Source organism: Ostrea edulis, chromosome 5 (genome assembly GCF_947568905.1).
Source record: "Ostrea edulis chromosome 5, xbOstEdul1.1, whole genome shotgun sequence".
NCBI classification, from domain to species: domain Eukaryota; kingdom Metazoa; phylum Mollusca; class Bivalvia; order Ostreida; family Ostreidae; genus Ostrea; species Ostrea edulis.
In genome coordinates, this window is record NC_079168.1 from 34,996,526 (window position 1) to 35,018,571 (window position 22,046).

The window sequence follows — 22,046 nt, forward strand, 5'->3', positions numbered from 1 at the left end:
GACAGGGTTCGACCTTAACGATATTTGTTAACAGAAAATTTACATTAATATTTCTTAAAACACTGATATTATAAAAATATTACATGTTGAAATTGTCACTCCCTCGAAAAGCACAGCCTTGGTCAAAAATGTTTTTTAGCGCTGCGGGGTGACTATTTCAAATGTTACTTTACAAAACATGCAATATTTTTTGTTATACTGAATGTTTTAACCATACGTGCAACAATTTTTATAATGGTACCCGTTGTCATGCATTGTCAACTGTTGCTATGTACTGTTACCCGAAGAGTGTGGTTTATGCATGCAGTGGGTTAACATGTTTCTAAAACTGTACATAGGAATATACTGTCCGCTCAATATCTTGAGAACCCTTTGCTTGACAGACATCAAACTTGGTACACTGGTACATCTTCAGGAGTTGATGACCCCTATTGATTTTTAGGTCACATGGTCAATCCACTCTTGACATAGGAAGATATTGTCTGCTCAATATTTTGAATTGATGATACTACTCTCAATTAAATGATGTGTGTATGTATAACCCTTTTCAATTTTGCACCATGGGGGGCATATGTGTTTTACAAACATCTCTTGTTATAAATAAATGTGAGGATTTTAATCGTGTGAATGAGGTTTCTTGTCATTTGATGTGAATATTAATTAATGACACATAACGAGGAAACTACAGTATATGTGTACTTCCTAGGACTGGGTCATCGTTGAGTAACAAATGCTGTAGATTTCTGATTATAAATGAGGAATAAGAAAGTTATCTTGAAGTAATGCACAATGGTTAATATTTGTTTCAAAGGCAATTCCCAAAGTTAAGACTGACTATAAGACTGAGTATTCAATTCTTCAAAAAGATTACAATTCTTACAATACATTGTGCAGCAGCAGCAAATTCATTTTGTTTGTACAAAACATTGATGCTGGCAGAGATGCCGAGACAGAAAATTAAGTGTTTATGAAAGGAATTGGTTCTTCATTAAAATAGTGTTCCTTTTATTTTTTTTTTTGGGGGGTTTAATTATTAAGTAAATATTTATACTATCTCCCCATAATGTTGTGAACCAAGTTCACACAAATAGAACAAATAGATATTTGAATAAAACACTCTGTTTGTGCTAAATACTTTAGATTCCCTATTATAACGAGAAATTGATGTGGGTTTTGATTTTTGAGAAGCTACTCTTTGTTCTGGTAAGATTAGAGTTCTCGTTTTTATTAATTTATCTCAAATTTATATACATTTAAGTCTTTTTTTAAATTCTCACGAATTGATATTAAATGGCAGTTTCACTTAATTAGGGTATCACATGATATCATGTATCAACAATAATTGATATCTTCTTTAGTGAGAAGTCAAAAAATTCTACTTTAATAAATTGTTTAATTATTATTATCTAGAATAAGCTATGAAGGAAAAATCAAAGACAAAAAAGACAAGAAGTCCACAGAAGAAGAAAGAGCATGGTGTCCAAACAATAACTTCTATGTTCAAGAAGCAACAGGTTGCAAATACAAGTAAAGTAAACAAGGCTAAAGTTGTTATGTGTTCAAGTTCAACAGATGATGATGACGCAGTACTGATAACACATACAGAAACAGTATCAGAATATTTTTCTCCCAAAGAAAAGACTTCAAAGTTCGTCAATAAGTTAAGCTTAAGGAAACGTCAGATCGGAGAAGATGACAGCACATCATGTTCCACATCAAACAGAAATGGACATTTAGCAGAAACAGAAAAGATTAACATTGAAAGGTGTGATCAGACAGAATCTCAGGCCGAGAAAGATGTTAATGTTAAATATGAAGTGTCAGATAAAACTGTTGAAGCTGATCCACAAGTGTGGTCATCTAGCGTGAATACTAACATTAACTCCAACAAGAAACTTTCACTTAGAAAGCGGAAGTCATCTTCAGTTGAAGATACAAGTTTGACCCAAAAACGATTGAAGACTAATGGTGAGATTTGTGAAGGCAGCAGTGGACAGAATGTTGAAAAAGGTCTACCAAGTAGTAATCCTTCAAATTCTAGGGAAACAGAGTCAGAAAGAGACAAGGAAACACAGAATAAGGACGATCCAGTGAACTGTCCAGTGACCACTTCACTAACAAAAAGCTACAGTATGTTACTACTATGCTTCAATCTGTGTTATTAAACTTGATTGTTTGTTATTATCCCCCCCCCCCCCCTTGAAAAAAGGGGTCATATTGGTTGGGACTTTTTAATAGTCAGTATGTTGGTCAGCCGGTAGACCAAGTGTTGTCTGTTCAAAATCTCAAGAGCCCTTTGCTTGACACTAAGTTGACAGACATCAAACTTGATATTTTGGTTGTACTTAAAGAGTAGATCTGCTTAATATCCTTTTGCTTGATAGACGTCAGACTTGATGCAATGGTTCCCCCTAAAAAGTAGATGTCCCCTATTGATTTTGAGGTAACAAGTTACAGGGTCAAATTGGACAAAGTAAGATATTGTCTGCTCAGTATCATGAGAACCCTTTGATTGACACATATCAAACTTGTTACACTGGTATGATCCAAGGAGTAGATTACCCCTAATGATTTAAAGGTCAAGGGTCAAACTACTTTGGACATATGGATATTTCTGCTCAGTATCATGTAACCCTTTAATGATAGACTTCAAACTTGGTACACTGGTACCCCTGAAAGAGTAGATAATGTCCCACACCCCGATTAGTTTTCAAGTCACAAGGTCAAAAGTCCTAACTCAAATGACTGGTCATTTGGAAATATCTACTCAGTATCTTGAGATCAAACTTAGTATTGTGGTGGCCCCTCATATTTTTCACTATTATTACACTTAATGCAGACATTCTAAATTTAAAGGTAATCCTTTTAAATATTGCCACACAGGGGACACATATTTCTTGATTTTTACATTCCTCCCATTGTTTTTATTTTTTTTGATAGGTGTAAAGTCAGATTTCCATGGAGAGGAAGAAAATGTAATCAGGACTCCCTACTATTTAGAAAATTTTCGAACAATTATTTGTACTATTCTCTCCTGTGAGGATAATTCCAAGCTGTTTAATGATGATGACAGGAAGGTTGTCAGTGTCTTTGAAGAGCTTACAGGTAAGTGTAGAGTCCTAAATAATACAAGAACATGAGGGATTCATTGAATGAAATTCGAAGTTTTAGAATAATGAGTGGACAAGATTATTTTTTCATTTCGGATCATTTTGATTTTTTTCCCTGACTGGGTCATTTGGCCTTCGATAATTTCTTTCAACGGTGCATATTTCTATAATGTTGTAAATTTGAAATAAGATTTTAGTAAAGAAACTAGAAATACATGATGACGTAGCGATCTCTGCTTTATAGAACCCGCTCAGAAGTTGTATGTGAGGTTGTTTGGTAGAAAATGGAAATGGCTGACACAGCAACAGATTAAGTATCCAGAAATCAAGGCAGATCTTAACGCCGTCTTCAGCGAGCTCAACCAGCAAGGCTTCCTCATGAATGGTTATCTATTTATAAGATCAAATTGCTTATAGAGGGATGATTTTCAAATCTCCCAGTTATGTTAGGTTTGACATACACTGTAAACATATGATATTTAGCATTTGCAATATGTAGAGGAAAATGAGTTTTCTGCATTGTAGCACAGATATTATTAAATATTACACAGTCAAATGCAGTATTTTTACAATATTGCTGCATCAGGCATGCGTTAAATGCATTAACTATTGTTTAGTGTATTGGTACAAATATAGAAGTGTATAGTAATGTAGTTGTGTACAGTATGAGGCTGTCATCTACATGTATTGTATTACAATAATTGTAATACCAGGAACATTTTACAAGATGTTTTTCCATGTACTTCAGAAATTTCATATTAATCTAAAGAACATTCGAGTGTTATTCATATGAACAGTAATGCTTTATGCAAAATCAAGAGAGCAGTGAATGTTTGCTGATTGTGCATTTGAAAGAGTTATAATTACATCTATTTCACTTTCTTTGCAGAAAATGATTTTGATGACTTAGAGAAAGGTCTTAATCTACTGCCTGCTCCAGATTTAAAATCATTTGCCAAAACATATCATCTGACCTCCATTGCAAACAAAAAGACCATCATTCCAGCTTTACTTAAGAAATGTACAGGCAATACAATAGGATCAATGTTTAAAGTATCAGGACATGATCCTCACCGAGTGATGCTGAAGAGGTACAAGTTAAAATAGTGAATATTATCCCATTACTGAATTTACTGGTATTGTAATGGGGATATTTAAGATGGTGATTTAGAAAAACAATGTTTTAGTACATCATATTTTATATGCCCGTCTTTAAACGGGACGTATTATAGTATAGCGATGTCTGTCCTTCTGTCTGTTTGGAGTTTTTCTGTTTCTAATTTCCTTTCTCTGTCACATATCAATCTGAAACTTGCTATGTAGCTTTTTTGTGGATTGCTATAGGTCATGTTGTAATTTTGATCCATTTTGGCAATTTTGATTCATTTCGACTTCTTGCAGGAGTTTTGCCCCTTTATTTGAAAATTATTGTTATATGGTCACAGCCTGATGATGGCTGATACTACCTGAAGCAAAGTTCTACAACTCATGGCTTAAGAAAAGCACCCTATGTAAGCATTTTCATGGGATTATTATGACCGTTTGCAGTGCTCTTGTTGAAATATTGTCTTTTTCAGGGTGAAGAAACTTCTAGGGCCGTGTGTTACTTTACGTGAGGAGCCACGGTTTGTCTTCGTCCGGATGATAATGCTTTTCTCCCTTACAGACACCATTCTAGATGACGACAATGCCAATGCTGGACAAAGTCAACTGTTAGTTCATTTCATGTATTAATTCAGATTTTTCGATCGTGATGCTTGTGATTTTCCTTTTGGTGTAGGTATCTTTAAGTCTGTATTTGCTTTTTCAGTTTCAGAATGTTGCAGGTTAACATTGGTGACACTGTCTATCCGACATTTAATGTCAACAGAGAAACTCAGATATTTAAAGACAGAGAATCAGTGTTGAGGTAATAACACAGTGCGTGTATCTTGTGTGGTGCAGTTTTATTTTTAAAATAACATTTTCCGTATTGATTATGATTATTCTCTGTAGGTTCTCTAAGGCCTGCTTGATGGAGGCTGATCTTTGGAGCAAATTGGAGAAAAATGACTTTGAAGGTGCATATTCAGTTTATATTGAAGCAAAAGAGAGAGTTCAAGAGCTGAAGAAGGACAAAGGCTTAGCAAAGTATGACCCTAGTCTTTAGATATATGGTAGTGTGAATAACTTTTTAATCATGACATTTACATTTTTATTAATGAGTTTACCCGACATGAGAATAAAATTCTTATGAAAGTTTGTATAGTAGTGGATAAATTCAATGTTCACAAAAGTAATGTTTTGCTGATACAAAGCAGCATTGCAGAAATAGATGCATAGACAATATAATGATTTACAGTAAATGATGTGTAAGATTTGTGCCTCTTAAATTGAAAATGGAGCATATTTTAGGTCATTCTACTGTTTTGCATAAGTTTTGAACTATTTGAAATAGAGACTTCAGATATGATCAAAATGAAAGTTAAGCCTTTATGAAGGTCATACATAGAAGTCAAAAGTCTACTGGGATTTGCCAATTCTGAATAATTTTGTGTTTTAAGGAGTTATCTTTTAACATGTTGATTTTACGAAAGTTACCATACATGATATGTTTCATGACCATTTCAGCTCATGAAGGCAATTGTAAAACATCTGGAAATAATTGAAAAATTTTGTAAAATATTTTCTTTCTCAAGATTTTTAAAAAAAAATCTCATTGAAGCTAGACATTGTGCAAAGCACTTATATGCAAACCCATCAGCTGCAAAACCCTTATTTCATGCCTATTTATGCAATTCAAATACTGTGTGATCTGTTGTAGCTATGATAAAACATTGCCAGATTTCCTGAGACCTTTCACAGCCTTGAGTGTGTACACCCGGATTATAAATCAAGGGGTAGAACTCCTACAGAGGAGAAAGGAATACACACAGGCAGTGGCAGTACTGAGGAAGCTGCTGAGTCAGCAGGTGTATTGTGTGGACTACAGGGGCCATTGGTGGGAAAGACTTGCTCTCAACTATGATGCTCACCTTAAAAATCAAGAAAAGGTATACCCTTTGGAATTCTTCAGACCAATACCTAGTATGTTGTCAGCATTTTTTTTAATTTATGTAGAATACAAGTTTATTCTGACAATGAAATTAAAAAAGTTATTACAGGTGACTCGAGAAAACTCAAACTCCACAGACCACAATAAAACTGAAAAAGTCTAATGAGTTTAATTGATAATTGCAGCTGATCATAGAACAGACCAATAAATCTCCAGGTGTAGACACCCAGGGAAGTATTATTGCTAAATACCAAGTCATGTTTTCACTACAATGGCCATCAATGAATTTGGTCTCCCTGTTGCTAATTAGGTCATGAGTGACTGACAGCTTGTTTTAAATAGTAAGCAGGTGGAGGAATCAAGAATATATTTTAAAGAATTATAGATAATGGGGCTTAAATTTTACTTTCAGAGATCCTTTCCAAATGAATTTTCTTTAAAAAAAACAACAACAAAAGAAAAAGAAAGAAAAAATAAAACAACAAAAAAGAAATTAAAGTGGTTTGTTAAGAAAAAAATTCTCAAGAACCACTGGACTAGAAAAGCCAAAACTTGTCTTATAGATAGGGTTGGGTATTGTCTGGAAATTTCATATTGTGATATTTCTAACTGTATCGTGATATGTATTGCAATATATAATTGAGAATTAAAATGATCTTTTCTTATTAACTATGAAAATATATGGCCCCCATCAGCCACGTACCTCAACAATAACTTGACACTACATTTTTTATGGTGTGATACGAGGTTATGATAATGCAATAATTAATGAATAGATAGAATTTCAACGGCATGCAAATCAACCTCATCAGGAGTATATTTGCACTTTACAATTATCGTGCAATTTCATCATTCTATAATTGATGATTTGAGCATATCCAGTAAATTTTTATTGTGTTTATATGACACAATAGGTATATCAGAAAAAAACATCTATGTCTCTGGAAGATGTGCCAGTATTTTAGAAGCTTTTGTTTTTCGTGTATTTCGTGGTTGTATTTGATGGCAAATACGAGGGGTATACCTTGGCTTTTTTGTGTGGTTCGATTGTAGTTATCAAGTACTGCTTGTAGGTTTTGATTGATTTCATTATCGCTATAGCCTCTCTTTAATAGAAGGTTGTTTTGGATTCTTTAAGAATTTCTTGAAGTTAGTACATCTCCACCACTTGTTTTTCTCATATGGTGTATGGTTTCACCTTTAATAAATCCTTACAGTCCGAAGCTGTAAATACACTTTAATTGTCCCTTCAAATTTGATATTCTATACTGCTTACTGGTATATGCTTCTGCAGAAGTTGGACTGCTATCTGTTCTGTTTTTGTTATTCCTACACATTTTGCAGGCCTTGGAGGCAGTAGAAAATGGACTGAAGGATCCGACTGTGATGGCTGGCAGACGACTGGCTCTTTATCTGAGAGCAGAGAAAATATGCACTGTCCCAAAGTCCAAGTTCAAAAACAGAATGAAAAACCTGCCAGATGAAAGTGTTCAAGCAACACCAGAGGTACTTGACTTCTCTACAAGATGTAAACTTAACCTAAGATGGAATTTAGAACAACATTTCACACACATAATTTGTTGTTTCTGTGTTCTTTAGGTGTGTATTGAAGGCACAGTTCTGTCGGACAACATGCCTGGTATGCGGTACAAGTTCATCATGGCAGACCCCGATGGAGACGAGGACAAGCTCACATTCTGTGGTGTGGAAGAACTGGTCCTGGAGCACTACAAGAACAATGGATACCCAGAGGGTAAAGCTGAAGATTTGTAAAAGTATTTAATCTCTTACGGTTATTTCACAGGGGCTTATGTACTGTACCTATGATTAAAACAACAGATATTAAACAAAGCAATAGGCATAAAAATAAACAAAACAATAGGCATAAAAATAAACAAAACAATAGACATAAAAACACTAGTACTGTACTGCAACAAGTTCTGAGCTGTTACAACTGTCCTCTTCCATTCTTAAGGATGCACTACAATCATAGATCCTACGAAATTCCTTTGCATAAATAAAAATTTTGGGGAAGATTTAATCATTCTGTGTGCTAATGCATTTCTTTTGAAACAACAGTTTAAGGAGGGTACCAGTGGGATTTCTATACAGCTTCAATCAAACCACAGGTTTTCTGGTTGGCCGTTAATTTCAGTTAGCAACAAAAAATATATTTTATTCAGATAGAATAGTTCTAATTTGGAATAATGTGAGATCCTGTTGTTAAATGATCTTCATTTGAATTCCAGGTACAGTCTCGGGGATTTGACATTTACTTTTTTGAGCACAAGACCAGTCAGGCTACTTCAAATGATTTTTGCTAGACCTGACCTTACATCCACTAGCCCTGACCAAATTTCCAGAAAAAAACCCAAACCCTGATTGTTTCTCCATATTTAAATACCTAATTCAAATGACATACATTAAGTTTGAACTAAAACGTACTTAATTCTCTAAAAAAATCTTTAGTCTCGTCATTCAATTTGATGCTTTTATTTTTAAACGCAATTTCTGTTTCTTTAAATTCTACCCGTCACAGAAATTCTTTAGTCCATTTGTTAGAATAAAATGACCTCAACCGCTTTTTTAAAATTTCTATTTCATAAGCCTTGCTTTGTTTCTTCCCAACCTGTTCCTTTTTTCTCTCTCAGGACATCTTTCCTTGAGGACGAGAAGTCGTATTTGAATATAGAGACATTCCCGCACATGTGTCAACACCGAAAAATGACTGTTTATGACGTAATTTATTAATTTGATAGACACTTTAGTATATTCAATTAAAATAAACTGGTTTTTTTTCCAATGAAAATAAATTCAGTTTATATATATTTATCCGAAACATAAATTTACACACTTTAATATCGAGTAAATGTCGTAAAACATCCTTCTGACAGCGACTTATATATTAGAACTAAAAATAGAGATTATGTCATCACGCGGTTCAAAATTGCCTGTAAACTCTTTACAGTTATTTTTTTAGTTAAGAATAAAATATCTTATGGTTTAAAGTAAAGTTTCTTGTTTATTTCTTCAACATGACCAGTCGGACTTGTAAATCGACATTTTACCTAATCATTTAGTAGACTCGGTAGGTCGGACGTGCCTTAGTGTCAAACTCTGAGTCATGACATTCGTCACTGAATGCAAAACCAAGGCTACAAATTAATGAAATTCACATTAAACAAACAATTAATTTAGGTAAACAGCATTTAAAAATGTCACAGGTTTAATGTGTGTTCTAATTAGATATCTTGATTTCTAAAGTGCATCACAGTGCCGAATAATGCAATCAAAAATTGGATTTCTGGTATTTAGATATCTAAATTTTTCTTTAAAAGAGTAGTATTGGAGGGGAGAGAAAAAAATACTACTCTAATTCTAAAATATGTTGCTGAATGTGTGCGAAGTTTGACTATTTGGTACCTGTGTGACATATAAGTTTTTCAGGTTTGAAAATTAAGTGCATTGAGAAATGGCAGCCCCATCATCACAGTTTGTGCATTGAGCAGTGGATGCTCAGAAATTTGTTATTGAAATTTGTAAAATGGGTCTTCATGATTATACTGAAAGTCAGTGAAATAGCATAATAGAATTGAACACCCCCACCCACCCCAAATCATCCATATAGTTGAACTTTGAATACCATGGATATGTCAAATCCATAAAAAGGAGGACAATGGGTGATATTTTGGCTGCAAAGGATGAAATACTCGTTGATCTGCATTCAGTTAATGACGGCTCACCTGCCAGGCAACAGCCATGCAGTGCACTAAATACCGACACTGGACAATTTATTTAGATAACTTGGAACATACTGTGTATATGTGTCTTGTATATATATTGTTTTGGAATGAAGCCTTTTTATTGATAACGCTATTTCAATCATGTTAGAAAATTTGAGAAAAAAATACGAGATAACTCTTACATATCCAAGAATAGTAAGTCTTTCTCCCCAAGATGGCAGAAATTCAATTCATCACCGAATTTGTTATAATGCCATGAATTCAAAAGAACAAAAGGTGGCAGTTTATCGAGAGTTGACTGTAGATTTCATAGCCCTTGGGACTAGTGATACTTTTGACCAAGACTCATGTGACCGATAAGGCTTGCAGGCCTCTTGTCTTTATTTATTTTAACCTCAATATCTCGAACCCTTGGATATCTCATATATGAAATATAAGAGAAAAAAGGGTTCTAAGCATAATTTTGTAATTCAGGTTTACATGGAGAAGGTTCCATCCTGTCTAACCTGTTTGGTCTGTTTTTCAGGTTTACATGGGGAAGGTTCCATCCTGTCTAACCTCTTTGGTCTGTTTTTCAGGTTTACATGTAGAAGGTTCCATCCTGTCTAACCTGTTTGGTCTGTTTTTCAGGTTTACATATAGAAGGTTCCATCCTGTCTAACTTGTTTGGTCTGTTTTTCAGGTTTACATGCGGAAGGTTCCATTCTGTCTAACCTGTTTGGTCTGTTTTTCAGGTTTACATGTAGAAGGTTCCATCCTGTCTAACCTGTTTGGTCTGTTTTTCAGGTTTACATGTAGAAGGTTCCATTCTGTCTAACCTGTTTGGTCTGTTTTTCAGGTTTACATGTAGAAGGTTCCATCCTGTCTAACTTGTTTGGTCTGTTTTTCAGGTTTACATGCGGAAGGTTCCATTCTGTCTAACCTGTTTGGTCTGTTTTTCAGGTTCACATGCGGAAGGTTCCATCCTGTCTAACCTGTTTGGTCTGTTTTTCAGGTTTACATGCGGAAGGTTCCATCCTGTCTAACTTGTTTGGTCTGTTTTTCTGGGATGTTCTGTTTATGGATGTTCCGGACGTGTTTCACTCAGCCTATCAGACACACCCCCTGGATCTCTACTCTACCCTGTTTTACACAAATCGAAAGTCAGCCATCGACCAGCTGCTGGACGAAATTAACAAGGCCACAGTGGAGGTGTGTATTTCTATCTCGTAACCATAGTAACCAATATTGTGATTGCCAATTCGATGTTTTGTCTTTTTTTAGTTCATTGTTATGCGTGTATAGCCAAGCACATCTACAGATATGTCTACAAGAGACTGTAGTAAAAGTTCTCATATATCTTACAAATAGAATTATATATTATCCTGTCTGCTGAAGTGATTTATGAAAAATGTGTCTGAATATAAAGCACTGAGAAATAGTGAGAAATGCAAAGAGATTACCAGATTGCTAGGATAAATGCGATTATCCCGCTTCAGACAAATTTGTTGATAATTACCTAATCAAGCTAATCACATGACGCCCTGAAATTTTTTATATTACGTCTCCACATGGAGGGTGTGTTAGTTTGACAACTGTGACGTCACTAGCTAATCACACGATGGCCCGAAATTTTCAGAAAGTGTGGCAACTGTGACATCACTTACGAATTATATGATGCCCCGAAATTTCAATACACCGTCTCTATGCAAGAGTATATAGGTCTAACAGCTACCATAGCTTTCAATGTATGTCTGCATTAAGTTTCAACATACATGATTTGCTCATTTAATGTTATTGTTCATATTTTTAACTGTGATGTTTTGATGTTGTGACTGATTTTTCAATGTAATACATTTATATGGAATTCAATTTAATAATTGAATGATATTTATTAAAGATGTTACTGAAATCTTAACAAATTTTGTAAAGGTCTTCAGCGGGATAAATTCGTTATAAGGTCAGTTTGGGACATAATATGGAGCCATCGAGGGTATGAAATGGAAATCCGTATTGGGACTCAGCTTTGCCTTGCCCAATACGGATTCCCATTTCATGCCTGGATGACTACGTATTATGTCCCAAACTGACTTTGTAACTAATGGTATTGCAGTACTAGTGACCTTTTAATAATTAATGCTCGATAACTGCTGATTACCAAATAAGCAAGTAGTCAGAGACCAATTCAAGTGAAATCCAGCAAGCAAACGGAATTCCAATACAAAGAGGCATGTGTAACTGATGAAATTTCAAACATTGATACTTAATCAGGGCAGATTTAAAAAATGTCAAGAGAGTGGAAGGGCTGGTGTGTTCATCTGAGTTTTAGGAAGAAGTTTGAAGTTTTAAGGGGGGGGGGATTGGCATTAATATGGTAATATCACTTACATGTAGATATATGGCCTTCCTACTAGTTTGGCTGGTGGGTTAACCCTTTAGTGGTGGAACACTGGACTGTGATGCTAGAGGTCCTGAGTTTGATCCTCAGCAGAAACAAAACAGTGTTTGTGTTACATACATTGGTGCCTACTTTTGTACTTTCTAGCAGGTGGAAATAATTGCCCTTCAGAACTTTGCCCCACAGATTTTGGTATTTCAGGAGAGTAGGGGATATCTCTCTTTCTCACTCTGTATACCATACCGATGTGGGGGTGGGTGGGGGTTTGCAATCCCACTACCTCTATTTCTGGATCCACCAATGCTAATAGCCATCAAAATATAATGTGAATAGGTTAATGTATGAAATACAGTTTATGTAACTATATTTCTTTCCAGACTTCTACACCAAATATTTTCAATACCAAAATTATTATTTTCAGTGATCTACCATGTAGTATGACCACACATGATGATTATAGAGACCTCTCAAACAGTATTTACTCTTTAACTTCTCATCATTAATGTTAACTTTGTGTACATTCTACTCCCAGGAGCTACACACAATGATGACCGCTGTATGGGAGGCTCACTGTGGAGTGATGTGCGCTGGTCTAAACTGGGAGAGGTTCTCGTGTCTCAGTCACGCACAGGTGAAGACTCCTATGGCTGACAATTGTAAATAAAGGCCTCTTTGTGTTATCTGTTTTTCAAATCATTGAAGTCCAAGCTTGTGACTGAATATTTTTGGTTTTCTTTAGGGCTTAGTTTCTTGTATTGGAGGCAGAAGACTGTCCCTGATCCTGGAGCGGTTTGTGAAGAATCCCAGACACACGCGGTCAGGGTTTCCCGACTTGACCTTGTGGAATCCACAAACAGGTGCTCTCAAGGTAGGGCTGAACTAGATTTGACAGGGAGAATTAATTGATTAATGAAATGTTTTCTGTGTTTGTATAGTCTCTTTCAAAACAAATGTAGCACATGCTTCGTTAGATATTATCAGTAAGTTTAATTTAGATTATATCATATATATTGAATGAAAGTGATTGAATACTTTGTCTGAAGCCAGCGTCTCCTTTCCACAGATATGTGAAGTGAAAGGTCCCAATGACCGGCTCTCTCACAAACAGATCCTGTGGATAGACTACATGGTGTCACTTGGGGTGGATGCTGAAGTCTGCTATGTCAAAGGTCAGTGATGACACAGAATTTTTGTACATTTATGCTGACAATTATTTGGATTTATATATGTACCAAACAATTGATGTCTTCTTTCACTCATTCATCTTCTAAAATAATATTGAATAAAATCTACCTACCTTCTTGACTTTACGCAATATTGTGTGTAGGTTTGTAATTAGTTCATTTTATTCTGCTTTTAGCTGTTGGATCAAAGAGGTTAAAATCATCCACATAGTGCCCAGATAAAAAACAACCTGTGATCTGTGTAGGTAACCTGTGACCTGTGTAGGTGACTCGTGTAGGTAATGTTCTGTTGTTCCTGCATGTTTTAAATTAACACAACACGTGTTAATTTTGAACAAAGTTATGCATGTAATGTAATAAAATGAATCTGTTATCTCATGATGTTCCATGTATGGCTACGAAGCCTGGTGTGAATGTGATGTATATGTTTGAAGTTTATGTGATATGGAATTATGATATGCATTTAAAAACTGGTACTGTGAGTTTTGTAGAGTATTCCAATGGTAGTGAGATTTGTGAACTTTCTTTCAGTGCATATACACGTATTATGAGTACACCTAGTAATCATAAAATTAATTTGCATTCCTGTGACTGCACTAGATGCCAAAATGGTGTATTAAAGGACAACTGTAGAAAGAAAAAAAATATCATTAAATACAGATTTACAACAAATTTAATTTATGAGCTCTGCACAGAAACCTATACATGTGCTCCAAATTTGGTTGAATAATGGTAACCTAATTGACATACCGGTACATAGATTAACAAGTTTTAACTTGTTTTGCTTAATGAATTATTGTTTCTATCACATGTATAAATTCATGTATTATGAATATTGTGTAATTTATAGTAAATACTATATTATACAATGATTGACATTTTTTAGGTTAATGTGATGCTTTTGCTATATGAGAAAAATATTCACCAAGTCCTTATGGCAAGATGAATATTGTGCTTTTAGGGTAGTTAAAATATCATATTGATTAAGAAGTTTTACTATATAATTGAATAACATAAAACATTGAAACTGGCTGGAGCCTAGTTGGTCATCTTTGCTGACAGCTAGAGTGCAAGACCTTGTCGAAAGTGATTAGATACACAAGTTTTCATTGGATGTCAAAAAAATAATGACCAATTGTATCATTTTGGAAATTCCCAATATATTTTTGGTCTGTCGTTGGAAAAATCAAATGTTATATTCACCTCAAAGGCACGTGGAGATGAACATAATGTTCTATTTTTTTTAGTATGTTAAATCTCGGCCAATCAGAAAGCTCAGAATTATTCAATCATATTGTAGATGTGTTTACTAATCCAATCTATTCTGTTGATGTGATTTCATAATACATTCTTGTGTAAAATATACTTTGCAATGTGCCCCACAGAAATTCTAGCTGCAGTCATGTTATTTTCTCTCTCAGTTTCAATGGATAATAAATGCTCTTGATTAGTTTTAAACTTAAATATGATTGAAATCCTTATTGAAAAATATTTGAAGGACTTTGAGTCAAAACATTCGATATGAAAAGTGGAACTTTTGACACTCTCCCTTGGGAGATGTGCCAGTAACCGTATCATTTTGTAATTGAATTCACTCATCAAAGATTATCTCTCACACATCTAAGTTTGTGTGCAATCTCAGTCGAAGAGTGGATTTAGTTTTGTCGTCCTTATATGCAAAGTGATTAATAGAAGATTGGTGCTCAAATTAATATTTAGAAAATTATATATACCGTATATTATGTATAAATGCACTGAATTGTGTTTCATACAGTTGATATTTTATGTAATGAATTTGAGAAGTACAGTTGCAAGTTGATTAAGATTTCAGTTTATCAATTAAGATAGCGATATGCAAACGGTTGTACTGCCTATCAGTAGTGATATATAAATGGTTGTACTGCCTATCAATACTTTTTTCTTTGTGTTCATTGTTACCTCACAATCAGTACTCAACTCAGTTTGGGCAATTATTGTTTTATTTGTGTTTGGGCAATTATTGTTTTATTTGTGTTTGTACAATTAATGTTTTATTAGTGTTTGTACATTGGACTTATTTTATAGATCTTTTGTTTGTTATAAACAAAATTGGCGCATTTTTAAAGATAATTATAATAAAGAAGAATTTATCAATGGTTGTGTTATAATTGCTAAACCTTCCCTTGCGTTACAGATGGTCGGTGTGTGTATGAATCTCTTGTGGTTGTGTTATAATTGCTAAACCTTCCCTTGCGTTACAGATGGTCAGTGTGTGTATGAATCTCTTGTGGTTGCCCTAAGGACAGAACCACTAAGCCAATTTCAATCAAACTTGGTACTAATCATTCTTAGGTAAAGGTGATTCAAGTTTGTTCAAATGAAGGGTCATGCTCCCTACAAAGGGGAGATAATTAAGAAAAATCAAAAGTAGGGTGGGGGCATTTTAGAATTATCTTAAATCAAAAAACTGCATGGCCAGAAAAGTTGAAATTTACATGAAAGCTTTCTCATGTATAGTGTAGATTCAAGTTTGTTAAAACTGTGGCCCCTGGAAGTAGGATGGGACCACAGTGGAGGGATAAAAATTTTACACGGGGGATAAATAAATGTATTTCATTCCATACTGTGATTTGTGACCTTGACCTTATCTAGAACAGCAAGGTCATATTGGTCATGAACATTGAGACATCCCCATGTTGTGTGATTTCAAGTTTGGTTATGTAGTGACCCTTTGGGGCTTTTCATGGATAAAGATAGCATCAAAATCTTTTTAAAATTGCAACAGCAGAGCCAAGGTGAATCAGGTGAGCATTGTGGCCCATGGGCTACATGTTTAAGAAATGATTGAAGTTTTTCAATTTTATTTCTATGCTAGAGTATAGTGGGATAATCATATGGGTAAAAGTTTCTTCCTGAATTTTTTTTTAGCTATTGCAGATAAATCAGCAGAATTATCACACTTATCATTAGTAGCATAACTACACAGGTATAAAATACACATGCTTTTGATATAAGCTTTATTCTTACCGGAGTTTTCAGCTAAATTTATGAACATTCCTGGCAAATTAGACAAGGATTTAGTTAACTGAATCTATATGTATGTATACGATGTGTGTTCAGAAAAGTATGCATCAGGTTTCAGAAGGAGTAAAAAAAATTTAAAACTTTATCTATACTTCATTTTGAATGACATTTTGGAAATGAAAAAAATAAAAAGGAGATTTTTCATCAGTATATTACTGTGTTATACATTTTCTTCTGATGATCATTAAAAGCATCAAAACAAAATACATTAAAGGAATACACAAAAAACCCTGCAAAATTGATGTGTTTTATGTTGTACAAGTGTGCACATCACAGTTACACTAATTACTTTATGCCAATTAAAACCCATAATAGAGCATAGCTATGGAAAGTCTTCACGTCCCTTGTGAAAATTGTGGCTGACGTTGCCATAAACCAAAAAATACGGAAGGTTTATATTCTACAAAATGTATAAAAGTATAGTGCATACAATATGGGAATTTCAGTTACACAATATGATATTCTCATTTACGTACTATATACATTTATACAGTACTTGAAAGACATTATAAACTAATCATATCTTTTATACATTTACGCTGTTAAGCAAATCCACAAAATGTATAAAACTTGTGCATTTTTTTGTTTATCGCAATGTAAGCTGCACTTTTTACGTCAGTAAATTTAACTTGTGTGTGATTGTTCTGATGACGACTGCTCCATAGTAAAAACCAATTAACCAAATAAATTTAATCGTGCATTCTCATGATGTATTGGTGATCTGTTTTTAGCTCACCTGAGCCGAAGGTTCAAGTGAGCTTTTCTGATCACATTTTGTCTGGCGTCCGTCTGTCTGTCTGTCCGTCTGTCTGTAAACTTTTCACATTTTCATCTTCTTCTCATGAACCACCGGGCCAATTTCAACCAAACTCGCCAAAAAGCATCCTTAGGTGTAGGGGATTCAAGTTTGTTCAAATGAAGGGCCACACTCTTTTCCAAGGGGGGATAATCAAAAATTAGTGAAAATTTGTTGGCATCTTATAAAAATCTTCTTCTCAAGAACCACAGGGCCAGAAGAGCTGAAATTTACCTGAAAGCTTCCTGACATATTGCAGATTCAAGTTTGTTCAAATCAGGGCCCCCAGTGATAGGATGGGGCCACAAGAGGGGATCAAAGTTTTACATAGAAATATGTAGGGAAAAACTTTAAAAATCTTCTTCTCAAGAACCACTAAGCCAGAAAAGCTGGGATTTACATGAAAGCTTCCTGACATAATGCAGATTCAAGTTTGTTCAAATCATGGGCCCCTGGGGTTGGATGGGGCCACATGGGGGGATCAAAGTTTTACATACAAATATATAGGGAAAAACTTTAAAAATCTTCTTCTCAAGAACCACTAAGCCAGAAAAGCTGAGATTTACATGAAAACTTTCTGACATAGTGCAGATTCAAGTTTGTTCAAATCATGGCCCCCGGGGGTAGGATGGGGCCACAAGGGGGATCAACATTTTACATACAAATATAGAGTTAAAATCTTTTTCTCAATAACCACTGAGTCAGAAAAGCTGATATTTACAAGAAAAATTCTGACATAGTGCAGATTCAAGTTTGTTCAAATCATGGCCCCCAGGGGGTAGGATGGGGCCACAAGTGGGGGGGGGGGGGGTCAAAGTTTTACATACAAATATAGGAAAAAGCTTTAAAAATCTTCTTCTCAAGAACCATTGGGTCTAAGAAGTTGACATTTACATGAAAGCTTTCTGACATAGTGTAGATTCAAGTTTGCAAAGGGTAGTTTGGGCCATAATAGGGACTAAGGTTTTACATGCAAATATATATGGAAAGTCTTCAGATATGGGCCAAGGTGACTCAGGTGAGCGATGTGGCCCACGGGCCTCTTGTATTTATTTAAGTTCATACTTTGGATCTAGACCCTGTTGAATACCACATGGTATTCACTCTTTAGAATCTTCCATAACTTAAACTTTACAGTGTTGGTTTCCAGTTTTGACTTTGTTTGAATTATAAAATGATAACATTATGATTGTGTTAAAGTAGTCCTTGGGTGTATTACAGCATGGGCTTTTTATGGCTCCAGTAAGAACCTTGATACTTTCTATAGAATCTATATGGAATATCATATAAACATTTTTAGAGATATGTCCATAGTGGCTTTTAAAAGAGACAAAAATTTAAAAGACATTCTGGTACATAAAAAACACAATAACTTACTTTTTAGGAAAGAAAATTTATGCGAGCGTGTGGTGCTAAAAAGTGTACTTCATGTCAATATGTCATTAAAACCAATCAATTTGAGGACTGCAACGGTAACAAATATCATATCAAAAATTATATCAATTGTAAATCCAGCAATGTAGTTTATGGAGTGTTTTGCAAAAAATGCAACAAAATTGTATATGTGGGAGAAACTGGGGTAACTTTATACCAAAGGCATGTTTTGAATTTGTCATTTATTAGACAAGAAACTGATGACCCTTTTGCTATTCATTTCTATACGGATTCTCATAGTATTGACAATTATTCTATAATAGGAATTGAAAACCTTTACAAAGATGACATTTATCGTCGCTTTAGAGAAAATTTGTGGAAGAAAAAATTAAATACTTATGTACCACACTGAATAAACAAAACGGAACATTTTTGTCTTTAATAATTAATGTCTTGTAAGACTTGTATGCAAAGAATGTGTTATAATAACTGATTATAACAATATTGATGTACTTACGATTAGCTACTTACTGTAATATTTCTTGTTTGGATTCACTTAGGCCAGTAGTTGACTGCTTTGTGAACAAACATTTCCAAAATTCTGTTTCATTACTAATACCAAATATTTAATTGTACGCATAGTCATATTTTAGGATGTGTCCACGAGGTCGGGTGAGTATTGTTCATTTTATTATTAGACTCTTACCTTTCTCAAATGTTTTTCGCACAATATCAACTTTGATGTTTATAATACTTACTGTGACGTCATAGTACTTTCGTGTATGTAGTCGTGCGGTACGTTGCTATGAGAGATAAACACGACTAAAGAAGACCGGTAACACGGTCGAAATATTTCTACAAAGTGTTTAGAGTTTTTTCTGAATATCATATATATATAACAATAAAAGAATATTTCATTTTTCAGCATGTGAAATTTCCTGCATTTATAGTGACTGTATGGTAATTGTATTTCTACTGTTTACTCGAGGTTAAAAACTGCTGTTGCCTATTATGTATTTTGTATTGTGATAAATTGCGAACATAACTACAATGTAAACTGTAATTTGATATGAAACATTGTCATGGTTGAATATTTATTGTATGGCAAATTTTTTGTTAATTTTTCATGTGTATATGTATACATACTGCAAGTACATCACACGAAGAGGTTTCCCCTCAAATAAATCTTTCAAAGAAAAGCATAAAATGTTAAAGATCTTTTCAGGCTGACATAAGTGTTCAAATATTCTGTGTCATTATTTAATATTTTAAGTCCATCTTTATAAGAAGGGTGTTATGTGACATATGTGAAATTGATTGGGAGACAGATGCAAGTCGATTGATCCCCCACCAATCACAATGAATGGGGCTCGGTATAATCGGGAATTGGGCGAGTGCATCCAAATCAATAATCCAAGACCACTATTAGTCAACTGGACGGGCAATAGTAAACTAAATTAATGTTTACAACCATTACAAAAATTGGAATGTATTAAGTTGTCTATTTATTAGAACTTTTATGGAAAATGTGTTTAGAGTTATAAAAGCAGAGACTAGAGTGCTACAGAAACTGATAATAAGCTGTAATTTTACTTTGTGTGAATATCAAAGAGGATATTACAGTGATTTATTCTGAAGTTTTATAATTTTCTTCCTTTGTTTTTCATTGGCTTCATTACCTGTGAGGTAAGTTCATTTGAAACATTGACCAAACTGCAGCACAATATTTCATGAAGTAATAAAAATATTTTAATTAATGAAAGAATATTGCATTTCTTATAAAAACAGGTTACGTCTGCTTCTATTCAAATCAATGTCAGGAGGAACAAAGAATTGGTACATCATTATCTGGGGTGTGTGTGAATTATTCAGAGATGACTTGTAGATGAGATTGAGGCTGTCCATTGGTACCTGGGCGATTCACCTGACCATTAATTATTTACACCAAGGAACCATTGCCTAGCTTGTATACAACATGAATTTCTAGAATATCACAAGATCACCATGGAAGGATATATGTAGAGATTCAGTATGCAGATAGATAAAAAGGTATTTTTGTATTATCTTGCTGCTTTTGGATTTTACAGATTGGTCAATGACATGATAAGAATTATTATGAGAGAGTAAATTTGTCTAACAATCTGTCATTGGGCATTGTGGATGAAAATGTGTTCATGTCTTAATTTAGTATTCTCTTAAAATTTGTATATTGTAAAAATTTGTTCATTTCAGTAAAAATAATTTCTGTATGTCAAAATTAAAAGGAAATGTCCACTGGATAAAAATTTCAATGAATGGGTTTTGTGTTCTATGACCTTTATATGCTGTAGAATCTGAAAAATTGGGCTTGTCAGTTAATGAGTTCTATACTATAAAGAAATAACTTCTCATTACGACTAAGTCCTCTGTCACTGTGGTCACATTAATGTAATTGTTCAATCATCAGTATAAATTTGGAGTACTTTGCAATTTTGCATGAGATGTGAATTCGGATGAAATTTTCAGAAATTAATTAACTATCTGAGGAGATTACACTTAATACTGTGTTTTAGATATAACAATGTGTTGAAACTTTTTTCAGGATTTCATTCTGAGTTGGGAAACTAGAGCAGTACTTGTAAGTGGGTGATAGCCCACAGTGTGTATATAAAAGACATCAGTTTGAATTTGAATCGATCTTCTGAAATGAATATCAAAATATTTCAATAATTAGAGAAAGGATCCTGACATTTGATGTTTTCGGCTTCTTCTCTATTATCTATTTTGAATTACCAAAGTCATGAGAAATGTGTACCCTAGGTAACAATAGGTGCAACCACAGCCAAATCTGGACCTAGAGACATCTAATTTGAAACAAATTTATATATAAAAAAAGACACACACCTCCCCAACTGATTACTTACTATTTGTGAAATTTTGATGTCAAAATTGATGACGCTGAACATTATTATTGCTCAGAAATTGTCAAAAATGTCAATTTTTGATTAGTCTAACAGATTATAGACTATACAGTGTATGTGTCAATGAAAACATAGTCAGTCATCGATAGCGCAGAACCAGGAATGAGTCCACTTTTGATTTTTTTCCCACTATAATGAAAATTGAAGAGAACAAATAGTGATCATTCTCATAAATCCTAATGTCAGGAGGAACAAGAGTAGGGTGTTAAGAGTAGGGCTAACACAGACCCCAGGACACACCAGGATCATGAAACATCTTAAGCTTAAGTCAAAATCTGAATATTGTGATGAAATGATTGAGAAGTCGATCATTCCAAAATAGAATTGCTATTCAATATTGTTTCATTGAATTTCTAGTGTCTGCAAATTAAGAGTTTCAGTTCATAAGTAATGAATGTTTTACAT

At 34.2% G+C, this 22,046-nt stretch overlaps 2 protein-coding genes across 4 annotated transcripts in view; both read left to right on the plus strand.

Annotated features, from left to right (window-relative positions):
* The window catches only part of LOC125652041 (fanconi-associated nuclease 1-like), a 16,005-nt gene extending 427 nt beyond the window's left edge, over nucleotides 1–15,578 (plus strand). For 2 of the 3 annotated variants that reach the window (XM_048880936.2, XM_048880937.2), the window contains exons 2-16: nucleotides 1,411–2,130; nucleotides 2,941–3,105; nucleotides 3,355–3,495; nucleotides 4,000–4,201; nucleotides 4,688–4,822; nucleotides 4,921–5,019; nucleotides 5,106–5,240; nucleotides 5,914–6,142; nucleotides 7,489–7,650; nucleotides 7,744–7,897; nucleotides 10,882–11,078; nucleotides 12,797–12,895; nucleotides 13,004–13,132; nucleotides 13,328–13,433; nucleotides 13,625–15,578. In XM_048880936.2, the coding sequence (XP_048736893.2) occupies nucleotides 1,419–2,130; nucleotides 2,941–3,105; nucleotides 3,355–3,495; nucleotides 4,000–4,201; nucleotides 4,688–4,822; nucleotides 4,921–5,019; nucleotides 5,106–5,240; nucleotides 5,914–6,142; nucleotides 7,489–7,650; nucleotides 7,744–7,897; nucleotides 10,882–11,078; nucleotides 12,797–12,895; nucleotides 13,004–13,132; nucleotides 13,328–13,433; nucleotides 13,625–13,659 (2,700 nt within the window). In that variant the 5' untranslated portion in view covers nucleotides 1,411–1,418 and the 3' untranslated portion in view covers nucleotides 13,660–15,578. Of the gene's footprint in view, nucleotides 1–1,410; nucleotides 2,131–2,940; nucleotides 3,106–3,354; nucleotides 3,496–3,999; nucleotides 4,202–4,687; nucleotides 4,823–4,920; nucleotides 5,020–5,105; nucleotides 5,241–5,913; nucleotides 6,143–7,488; nucleotides 7,651–7,743; nucleotides 7,898–10,881; nucleotides 11,079–12,796; nucleotides 12,921–13,003; nucleotides 13,133–13,327; nucleotides 13,434–13,624 lie in introns of those variants that run through there. The other variant, XM_056165906.1, reaches the window with a different exon arrangement.
* Nucleotides 15,579–20,088: 4,510 nt separating this feature from the next.
* The window catches only part of LOC125652025 (adhesion G-protein coupled receptor V1-like), a 152,909-nt gene continuing 150,951 nt past the window's right edge, over nucleotides 20,089–22,046 (plus strand). Inside the window, exons 1-2 of the mRNA XM_056165905.1 lie at nucleotides 20,089–20,367; nucleotides 20,502–20,730. Of these exons, the coding sequence (XP_056021880.1) occupies nucleotides 20,713–20,730 (18 nt within the window). The 5' untranslated portion in view covers nucleotides 20,089–20,367; nucleotides 20,502–20,712. The remainder of the gene's footprint in view (nucleotides 20,368–20,501; nucleotides 20,731–22,046) is intronic.